The 12,078-nt window shown below is 30.6% G+C and overlaps 1 protein-coding gene across 1 annotated transcript; it reads left to right on the plus strand.

Annotated features, from left to right (window-relative positions):
* Positions 1-5,026: 5,026 nt before the first annotated feature.
* LOC107866371 (protein NRT1/ PTR FAMILY 5.2) lies at positions 5,027-10,844 on the plus strand. Its single transcript, XM_016712457.2, has 4 exons — positions 5,027-5,280; positions 6,861-7,078; positions 8,491-9,065; positions 9,710-10,844. The coding sequence occupies exons 1-4, from the start codon at positions 5,142-5,144 to the stop codon at positions 10,533-10,535; spliced, it is 1,758 nt and encodes a 585-aa protein (XP_016567943.2). The 5' UTR covers positions 5,027-5,141; the 3' UTR covers positions 10,536-10,844.
* The last annotated feature ends 1,234 nt before the right edge of the window (positions 10,845-12,078 follow it).

Here is a 12,078-nt window from a genome sequence, read left to right on the forward strand (position 1 = left end):
CAGATAAAAGATGCATCTACATGTAATTATCCTTTTAAATACAACAACAATAATTATAATAACAAAATATTCAATGTAATTTCATAAGTAGCATTTGAGAAGAGTAGGATGTATGCGAATCTTATCTCTATATTTGTGAGGTAGAAATTTTTTTCGATATATCTTCGTCTCAGTAGGAAAATGTGTGACACATAACGGCAAGAAAAGAGACTACAAAATGAAAAAATACAAAAAAAATATATAGCAACATATAGTAATACAAATGAAAAAAATACAAAACTATGTAAATAACTGAATAATACTCCTTACAGGATTCAAACTATTGAATATATATTACCATATTTTGTTGATAACCTCAGCTCGTGGCAAGCATTTTCACCAACGCCAAAGAATTTCACAAGAGCATTTGATATCCGAACTGAAGCAAGAAAGGCTTTACCATACTGCAAAGCAACCTAAAAACTGCAGAAAGCATTTTGAAATCGAAGCCTATCACTTTTTGTACTTCGAGCAATTTATTCTCAACTTCTTCTCTACCTTGTTTATGTGGCCTTCTTTTCACGGAAAACTTGAATTGAGCGGCTGTATGTATGAGTCAAAGAAAAATATCCTAAATATACAAATGATTTCACAACTTCACAAGCACTTCCATTGAGCTGAGTTTTGAGCTTTATAGATATGATATCGGTGAAGCCATAAGCAACTCTGAAGTCACTACCAAGCAGAGATTTTAAAATAGAAAGTTGCACGTGTATATTGTGTCAATCAATAAAATTTATTTTTTCTTTATAGGATATTTTTGATGTACCTTTCCTTGTATCACTTTTGATGATTGATTGAATTGTTAGTTTAGTTTGATACTAATTAAACTTAACATGCAACTATCTAAACACCTCATCTCAGATGAATGAATTAACGAATGACATGTGTATATTTAAAAAATTATAATATATTGTCAAAATTGTAATCTTATTTAAAATAGACAACCTCTTCACTCCGCCCTTCCTCTCAATCCCCGTCTTCCCATCCAACCTTATCCTCCAACGTTGTTCTCCTTCTATTGCCTTGTTCCATGGACTTCCTCTTATTTTCTTCTTAAAAACACCAATATACTATCGATCTAAGTTGTCGGGATTCTTCACTTTTGATACTATACTCATGTCGAATTCTTTAAGAATATTCTATTTTTGACGAATTTGAAACACCTCTGTTCACATTTTTGAAAAATCCGAGCAACAGAGCTATCCACATATGAGTCGTTAATAGTGTTCATTCTAAAGGGTAAAACTTTTAGTCTGTAGTCCATGTTCAACTTGTCCCTAGCTTCTCTGGGTAGTTGATGGCTATGCGTAATCCAGATAAATTCTTGTATTGTATTTCTCAATTAGCTCGGCTTTCAGATTCCTGTTGCCTTATTACTTAAAATAATGTTATAAACTTCATCTGTCCACTTGATACAATTGATTTCTAATCTTCATTATACTATCCTATAAATTCCATGGACATTTAGTAAGAATAAGAAGCCAATCTACCAAAGCTTTGAACCAACTTCCACCTTCAAGTATCATTGTCAATGCACCTATCGATGTCAATTTTTAGTGCTGGATCTTCAACCATATTACCATGCCAAAAATATTTACCATCCATAAATAGCTATAATCCCTCTCTCATCTCTTACGATGCCACCTCCTTCATATGATCCCGAATTACTTTTCTACAACTATCATAATATCAAAAATGGAATGTTGAAATTATTTAGTTTAATAGTTATAAAAGATATTGGGAGTTTAGCCTGCTCCTTAATTGTAAAAAATCATTTTCATAGATTCTAGTGAAATTGGACCAGATTAATCTGAATCTACGTCATGACTTATTTTAAAAGGAAAAGCTTTCCTGCCATAATTTTTCAATATATTCACAACTTGAGACTTCTAAGTAAAAATGAAAAAGTCATGTTCATCCTTTGATAACGCTATATATACTATATAACGGCTACTTACCCTCACTTAGATCAGTAAACTATGTGGGGGCACATACAAACATCTACTAATTAACATCATATATTATTGTATTCCAACACAAAAAATTCACCGAGGCCATACATTAAAAATAAATAAAGGACAATATGCATGAAAAAAAATTAAAACATACCTTCTTTTTTTTATTTGTTAAATTGATCTTCTGTCAATTAACACTTATACAAGCCATTAAGCGGCAACTTGCAGTGGACGTTGTGCTAGATGTTGATGGACAATTACCTCAATTTCCATTAGTATTTTTTTCCTTTTCTTTTGGTTGAAGAAGTATTTACTGCCGATCCGCAAGAACGATTTGGTCAACGTGTGGCTAGACTTCAACAAATAGTTTATACTAAAAATAACTAAAATTCATAATTGTTGATGAAGAAAAGAAATATAATTAGCATCGTTTTCAAAGAAATTGTAAAGAGCTACGTAAAATTCTACTTTATTTGGGAACGATTTTTTTCCCAATTTTTTTGTACGTTGTAAATAGAATTTTTTGTTCTATTTTTTTGGATCAAGCCAATTTTAATTGGTAAAGGTTCTTTTTACCAAATTTTATTTTGACACTGAAAAAGTATCCGATTTTTTTAAGGAAAGGTTTTATTTTTTTTATTATAGTTAATATTTAATATAATTTAATCGTTGGGGGAAAAGAAAAAAATTGAGCTTTTTTTTTTTTTTGGAAGAAAAATTTAAAGGAAAATTTTGAGCTTTTTTTTTTGGAAGGAAAATTTTGAGCATTTTTTTTTTGGTTTGAAAGAAGGAGTTAAATTTGGGAAGAATTTAATTATAAGAAAATTTTAGTATATTTATTTTGTAGAATTTAATTGTAGGGAGAAGGGTAAAAGACAGTTTTGTCTAAAGCGAATAGTTTTAATAAAGGGCAAAAGTCCAATTCACTTTTCTAAGGAGTTTCACACTTTTAATATATATATATATATATATATATATATATATATATATATATATATATATATATATTGCACGTGTATATCACGTTAATCGACAAAAAACAAACGCAGTGCTACCTACTAACATTCTATTCTAATTTGTGTCCTCCATACCTTCCTATATAAGGCTATGTTTTTGGTAAATTGTAATTGCATTATGTCCTGTCTAACCAGCTTTCTTTAATACTTACTCGATCTAGTTCTATCTCTCCTAAAATCATCAATAGTCAATCTGGCATGCCTCCACATTGGGACATCCGTACATCTTTTTTCACATGTCTGACCCATCTCAACCGTACCCCACTTATCATGATTTTTTTTTTAAATTGTGAATTAAACAATACGACAATAGAGATATTAAAACAATACAATTAAATTTAATTTTTACACAAAATTTTTTTTCAAAGCCGACCGACATTAATCTACCACATATAAACTACAGATAAACAGTGAGATAATATGGAGATATCAAAATGACATAATTAAGCCTAACCTTTACACAAAATTTTTCTCAAAGTTGACCGACATTCATCTATCACCTGTAAACTATAAACTAACACAAAATAATATGATAATAGATATATCAAAAAAAAATACAATAAATCTAACCTTTACACAAAATTTTTTCTCAAAGTCGACAGACATTCATCTGCCACCTGTATTAAGCAGAAAAACAACAAATAGTAAGATATTAGGAAAATACGATTAACTCTAACCTTTCATAAAAATTCCTCAAAGTCCGACAGAACATACAAAATAATATGATATTAGAGATATCAAAACAATACAATTAAACCTAACCTTTACACAAAAATTTTCTCAAAGTTGAGTGATATTCATCTACTACCAGTAAAATCAATCAATCAGAAAAGAGAAAACAAATATTCCATCATTGAAATTGACACCTATTTTGGATTTGCTCCTATCGCTATTTTTAACAAATTTAGTGTAATGCAAGCAAACGACTTGAATCAAAATCAAAATAAGAAGATAAAGAAAGTAGAAGTAGAAGAAAGACGATTTTTTTGGGTAAAAATTTAATCAAAATATTACTTACATAGAATTATAGATTTTTTTTTATAGGTGTTAAATATGACAATTAATCCTAAACCAAATTTCGCTAATAAGAAAAAGTAGAGTTTAATGTCCTTAGGTTTTCCTAATTATCTTTTAAAAACTAAGTCTCTTTTTTTTTTTTTTGAAAGAAGTGAACCGTGTTTCATTCAAAAGATTTTTTTTTTTTTATCAATAACAAAGTAACATAAGATTTATAATCAATTCCTATGTCTAAAAAGAACTAGCTAAATAATTACTTTTATCTAAATTTTACAATATAAAATTAAATCTTTATCAACAAAAGTTAATTTTAAATTAAATAAAAAATTGAGGAAAAAAAAAGTGAAACAACGATTTTGTCTAAACTAGAATCTTTTACTAAAGGATAAAAAGTTCAAATCATTTTTAAAGAATCTTCACACTTCTAATATCTTGTAAATGTAAATGAAGATATATTATATGCTAATATATACCTTCATGTAGCATGTTAGCAACCCCACCACCACCATCCACCCACCTACGCTCCCCCCACCCCACACACAATGCGTGTGTGTATATATATATATATATATGTATGTATGTTCAATCCTTTCCTTAATCTTTCTCCGGATCCTATGCATAACAAACTTTTATTTTTGAAATATCTCTCGATATATATTCAAGCTCATAGAAATATTTTTCTGTATATGACTACATTTTAGATTATTTCGTCTTTTCTTCAACATGACTGTTTCCGTCTACAATATATGTCAATTAGTTCCTTGTAATAATTGGTCGTCGATAATATTGATGCTGCACATTCCAAACAAATCTAAATAAACGTGGACAAGAAACATTTTATTTTATTTGTTTTAAAAAAAATATTAAAAGAAAATATACATAAAACTTTTTTGCATTAGTTGCTGGCAATTTTTTTTATTTTATATGCAGCTTGAAAACAACATTTGGAACTATGAGGGACATGTATATAGGAACCTTCAATATACAAAAGCTGGCACAAACATGACTGTGAAATATATGTCTAGTACTCTTATTGTAAAAGTACAAAAAGAGTCTTCCAATCCAAGACCCAAATCCCCAAATTTATTGTAATTTCTTCTTAATTCTGTGTATGATGACCGAAGAGTTAGAGAAAAGAGATGGGAATATTAGGGGTGAAGATTATACGCAAGATGGGACTGTGGACCTCAAAGGTAGACCTGTGCTCAGATCCAAAACTGGTAGATGGAGAGCTTGTTGTTTCATTGTTGGTATGTTAATTAATTTTCTTAATTCACACTAATATAGTATTCATACATAATAGGTCCAACCAGACTCACTTTTTTCATGTATATATATACACATGCAAAAATTCAAAATATGTACATATAATTATGCTCTCCGTGATTCACTTGTTAATTACTTTAAATTTTGAACTTGCTTTTAAATGGATATCTCAGGCAAATCAAATTAGATGAATCATAATAGGAAAACACCGATTAGATATAGAATAACAAAATCATTTCCCTTGATCCATCACATAAATATGTGGTTGTCAGTCCCTTATAAGACCATGATCACTTGGAGACTTCTTAGTCCTACTACTTTTCCAAAAGCTCTTCTTACTTAAAATAGGTCATTGATTCATCATTAGATAAATGAATAAAAACCCTATTTTCTTACTACTACTATCTACAATAAAAGGCTCAAATCATTCCTTCCTCTATTTACTTCCCCTTATATGTATGTTGTTTAATTTGTTGAGCTATATACTTTCCACATGTTTCTAGCAATTCACATGCAGAGGGGGCTCTATGGCTAGCCAGTAAGGCATATGCCTCAACTCCTCGGGGGTTAATTAATTTATCAATAGTAAATAACTACTTGTATGTTAATTTTGGCTTTAAAGAATTGATATTTATGATAAAAGTACAGCATATTTTTATTAATTTATTTACTTTATTCTCTTTTAACTTTTTTTAATAGAAGAAACAATCTAGAAAACATACATTAATGTATTATTACCTTCTTATATTCTATCCGCTAACACTTCCATTATTTTAATCATTCTCATTAATTTCTCCTGTACTTTCTTTTTTCAAATCTTTGATAAGTTAGGGCAACATTTTGTAAAAAATAAGAGTTAGTTGTCGAGAAGTGTGACACTAAATGAATTGCAACTTCTTTTTTCCCCCTTTCTTCTTAGGTTTCAAGCATCTTAATGAGCATATTAAATTTGGGTATACCAAGTTATGAAATTCTTGAATCAGATTTTATCATTCTAACGTCTCTATTATTATTTTTTTTTATCTAAACTTTGTCAACTTATTGCTTATAGATTCATGTTACTTAATAACTAGTTCATGTAATGATTGCCTCGGTACAAGGATGGTTTTAAATATTGAAATTGATAAAATCTTATCTAAATTTAACAATTGAAAAACATTTCGAAGAAATTGATTACACAAAAAATGATTAAGTAATGATTTTGCATTCAAAAATGTTTGAAAAAGCATGTTTCAAATACTATTACTTCCTCCGTTTAAAAAAGAATGACCTATTTTTCTTTTTAGTTCGTTTTAAAATGAATGACCCCTATCCCTTTTTAGCAATTTTTTAATTTTAACTTTCCACATGACATATTTAAGACCAAGATTGAAGGACAATTTGGTATATTTGATATATCTTTAATTTAACATCACAAGGTTCAAAAGTCTTCTTTATTCAAATTAGGTCATTCTTTTTTAAACGGAGGAAGTAGTATTTATGTGGGTACCCGTACCATCAAATGTGCCACACAAATTGCGACAGAGAGTAAAAAAAATTAATTAGTATTATTATTTATGTACAGGGTATGAGGTATTTGAGAGGATGGCATTTTATGGAATATCAACAAATCTGGTGATTTATCTAAGCAACAAGTTCCATGAAGGCACTGTCAAATCCTCAAACAATGTTACCAACTGGGTTGGTACTGTTTGGTTGACTCCCCTTATTGGTGCTTACATTGCTGATGCTCATCTTGGTCGTTACTGGACTTTTATCATCTCTTCTGCTGTTTACCTTATGGTAATTAATAAGTATCAACTTGTTTCATTTTTATATTCGTTTGATTTATTACCTACACCAAAGCCATAAAACTATTTTTTGTATAAGCTCAATTATGCACAGGCCTGGGCGTCGAGCCGAGTCCGAGCTCAGCTCTACCGAGCCCAGCTCAACGAGCTTTGACCAGTACTGAGCTGAGCCTAGTCCGAGCTAAGCTGAGTTGACGCTTTAATACTGAGTTTAGTGTAGTACTACGTCATTAAAAACAATTTATTATAATATGTTTGTTCGAGTTAATTATAATCGTTATTAGTTTAAATTGATAATTGCATTCAACTTGATTTAGTTATATGTAATAAAATCTAAACTAGAATCCAATTCAAATGACATAGGTTAATATTGAACAAAAAATAAAAGTTTAAGTAAGAAAAAAAAAAAGCAATAGTAAATTCAACAAAAGTCATATAATTTTGCATTTCTTTTATTTGAATTTTTAAATGTAACTCCATAGAGTATCTTAAAAACAGTGTTTATAAAAAACTAATTGCATGAAATTAATTTAAAAAGTACAAAATTATACTCCCTCCGTTTCATAATAAATGAATTGTTGGATTTTGGCACACAGATTAAGGAAAAAATATTAAAGACATAAATTTAACACAACTTTCCATTTTTACCCCCCAAAAAAAGAAAAAGCTGATCTTGTAATACCTTTTTAAAAGTTAATTGGTTGTCAAATCATAAGGGTAAATTTGAAAAAAAATTCAATGATTCACTTATTTTGAAACACCAATAAATACCCCAACAATTCACTTATTCCGAAACGAAGGGAGTAACTAATTATAATAAAAAATAGTATTAAATTGATACTTCTCTAACTTTTATTACATTAATGAATTTTGGTTTTAAAGTAATCTTTACATGTTCGAAACGAGCCAATCAAGTTGAGTCGAGCTGGTTTAATTGAGCCCGAGCTTTGACCAAGCTTCAATCGAGCCGAGTCATGCCGAACTAAATACATGCAAGCCTAGCCTATCCCCGAGCTGGCTCGGCTCTGTGCCTAGCCCTAATTATACATCACCATGGTACAAAAATTGTAGTAGTTTTTAATTTTTTTTACTGAATTACTACCATAATGATCATCTTGGTGGTTTATTTTTTCGTTACACAGATTACTTGGATGTAATATATCAAAAGTGCATTGACTATATGGAAACAGTGACGAAGTCAGAAAATTTTCTAAAGATGTTCAAAGCTTTAGTATATATTTCTATGAAGTTGCTTTGGCCTATGTACATAGTATTATTGTCAATATGGACGATATAGTTTTTTGACAAATAGTGTTCGAGTGGTCACTCTTGGGTCAATTTAGCACTGTTTGTAAAACTTACAACCCTTTGCTTTGTTCTTTGACACACAATTGACTGCAACAGGGAATGTGTTTGGTGACACTGTCTGCTTCAGTGAAACCCTTGAGACCTCCAAGTTGTGGCAAAGGAATCAAGGACATAGACTGCCCTAAAAGTGCTTCTTCTTTCCAAATTGGCATCTTCTATTGTGCTTTGTACATAGTTGCTATTGGTACTGGTGGAACCAAGCCTAATATCTCAACAATGGGTGCAGACCAGTTTGATGATTTTGAGGCTAAAGAGAGGTTTCAAAAGCTATCCTTTTTCAATTGGTGGATGTTTAGCATCTTTCTTGGAACTCTCTTCTCCAACACTTTCCTTGTTTACTTGCAAGACAATGTTGGACCGGGTGTTGGTTATGGACTTCCAACTGCTGGACTTGCTGTGTCTATTATGGTGTTCTTGATAGGGACTCGTTATTATAGGCACAAAACACCTTCAGGGAGTCCATTCACTAGGATTGCTCAAGTTCTTGTTGCTGCTGTTAGAAAGTGGAAGGTGGTTGCCCCTAATGACCCAAAGGAACTTCATGAGCTTAGCTTGGAAGAGTATGCTACCTCTGCAGGCATCTTCAGAATTGATCATACCACTTCTCTAAGGTGACAATATTCTGATACTCTCTCTGTACAAATTTAGATCTCTTAATACTTTCCTTTTTTGTTTGTTCAAAATAGAGTCTCTTTCTATATTTAGTAAGTTTTACAATTCTAACCTAACATCCTATATGACAAATTTATGACCACAAGATTTAAAGGACTACCTGCACCTTTAATTTAAGACAGCAAGATTCAAAAAACTTTGTGCTCAGTCAAACTAAGACATTTAAATTGGGATGGAGTAAGTATTTAATCTCCATGCATTGACAACATAACAAAGTTCAAACTATCAATTAAAGTTGTTATTTATTCAAGAGGTCATGAATCAAACCGTGAAAACAACTACTTGTAGAAATGCAAGACAAGGTTGCATACAATAGATTCAATGTGGTACAGCCTTTTCGTAGACCTCATGCATAACGGGGGCTTAGTGCACCAGGTTTCCATGTGTGTAATTTTAACCTATTGTTGCAGACAATTTGCTTTATTTTTCAGGTTATTAGTTTCGACAGAAACTTGCATGGTAACCTGGTAGTGTAAAATTCTTTTAGAATGTACGTGTATTTCAGCTAAACTTCAGATTATTAATGCTTAGTTTTTAATTTCTTTGCTTGGATTTTATGTGATTTGGATCATTTTGCCTGCAGACTTCTTGACAAGGCAGCTGTGAAAACAGGGCCTAGTTCACCCTGGACACTTTGTTCAATCACTCAAGTTGAACAAGCTAAGCAAATGATAAAAATGCTACCAATACTTGTAGCAACTTTCATACCAAGCACGATGCTAGCACAAACACATACCCTCTTTATTAAGCAAGGTACAACCTTGAAGAGAGGACTCGGTCCGAAGTTTGAAATTCCTCCAGCATCTCTTACAGCATTCATAACAATCTCCATGTTGATCACCATTATTGTCTATGACCGCCTCATTGTACCCATTCTTCGAAAATACACAAAGAACCCAAGGGGAATCACATTGTTGCAAAGACTAGGAATTGGCCTTTTCTTGCATGTCCTAGTCATGGTTACTGCCTCATTCGTCGAAAGGAAAAGGCTTAGTGTAGCTAGAGAACATGGAATTACTGAGAAAAAACAGATTGTTCCACTACGTATTTTCATTCTGCTTCCCCAGTTTGTATTGATGGGAGTTGCTGATAACTTTGTGGAGGTTGCAAAACTCGAGTTTTTCTATGATCAAGCACCAGATAGTATGAAAAGCCTTGGGACTGCATATGCTACAACTAGCTTGGGTGTTGGCTATTTCCTCAGCAGCTTTCTACTGTCAACTGTGGCAGATGTCACAAAGAAAAATGGACACAAAGGGTGGATTTTGGACAATCTCAATGTCTCTCATTTGGACTATTACTATGCATTTTATGCTATCTTGAGCTTTATCAACTTTCTTTTCTTCCTGGTTGTAGCAAGACTCTTCGTTTATAACACCGAGATCAACAAAACCAACAATGAGTTGTAGGAGGCTATGCAACCCTCACTTAGCATGTCGATGATCGAAGAAGAAAAGTCACTAGTTAATAATCTAGTTTGTAATCCTTCTCGGTCAAATACCTTATAACTAGATATTGTGTAATACAAAATTATGAAACTTTAGAATCAAGGTTGTTAGTTACTCCTTATGTTTCAATTTGTTTGTTTGTTTTTTGACTTGAAACTCACGAGTTTAAGAAGGTAAAGAAACTTTTGAATCTTGTACTAATCTTAAACTAAAGATATTATGTACAAGGTACAGAAGTATCCTTTAATCTTGTGGTTTTAAATATGCCGGTATAATGTTATAATTAAATAGTTGACAAAAAAGGAAAGAGACTTTCATTTTAGAATAGATTAAAAACAAAAACAAGACAAATAAACTAAACCAAGGGAGTATCTCTATTTCATTATGGATTCCTTTTTCACATTTATACAACTAGTCTAGAGAAGGTGGTTGAGCTTCCTATGCATACAGTATGACTATGTTTCAATAATTGTTCCTTGCTTCGAACAATAGGACCTCTAGCCTTCTCAACTATAGAACTAATTAATAGGTCACTTCTGTAAGGCGGAATGAAATCTCCACTCAAGTAAAACTTGAAACCATCAAAAAGTTTTGGTGCATGTAGATGTATGTATAAAGGAAAGAGTAAAAATAGTTATGTTTCAGCAAAATGGCAAAAATAGTTATGTTTCAGCAAAAATGGGATCGCCCGTAACTAACTTTCAAAATTAGCTTCTGTTTCTTTTTCCATTTTTGTTCTTTGAAATTTTTTTCCCTCTTCTAAGATAGTTTTGTATTTCTCTTCTTTTCCTTTTGTGTTCCCTTTTTTTTTCTCTTTTTTTTTTTTTCATTTTTTGGTTGCATATTTTATATTTTCTGTATTCTCAAAAAACATGACTACATCGAATACAAGTCATGAATAATAACAAAAATATTATAACGACTCATTGTATTTGTATTTACCATTATTACCTTTTTGTCTCTTTTTTCAATTTTTTTTTACTTTTTAATATTTTTTCTATTTTCATTTTCTTTTTTCTTTTTTTTCTCTCTCTTCTATCTCAAATTTCTATTTCTCTTTTTTTTTTTTTTTTTTTTTTTTTAGTTTTTTTTGTATTTTTTCTTTCTCATTGTTTTGGTTATGTTTTATATTTTTTTGTATTTTTGAAAAATATGGCTACGTCGAGAACAAGTCATGAATGATAATGAAAATACCGCAATCACTTATTGTATTTTTATTAGCAACATCAGTTATATTTTTGTATTCATTGATAAAATTGTATTTTTATTTTTGTTTTATTTTTTGCGCTTGTATTTGTATTTGTATTTGTATTTGTATTTATATTTTATAATTTGCGCTTGTATTTGTATTGTATTTTATAATTAACATTTGTATTTATATTTTATAGTTTACACTGTATTTGTGTTCTATAGTTCGCACCATCATTTATATTTTATACAATTCACACTTGTATTTTGAAGAACTAATTTATATTTATATTTTGTAGTTTCATTTTGTTTGTAT

The sequence above is a fragment of the Capsicum annuum genome, chromosome 3 (assembly GCF_002878395.1).
Source record: "Capsicum annuum cultivar UCD-10X-F1 chromosome 3, UCD10Xv1.1, whole genome shotgun sequence".
Lineage (NCBI taxonomy): Eukaryota > Viridiplantae > Streptophyta > Magnoliopsida > Solanales > Solanaceae > Capsicum > Capsicum annuum.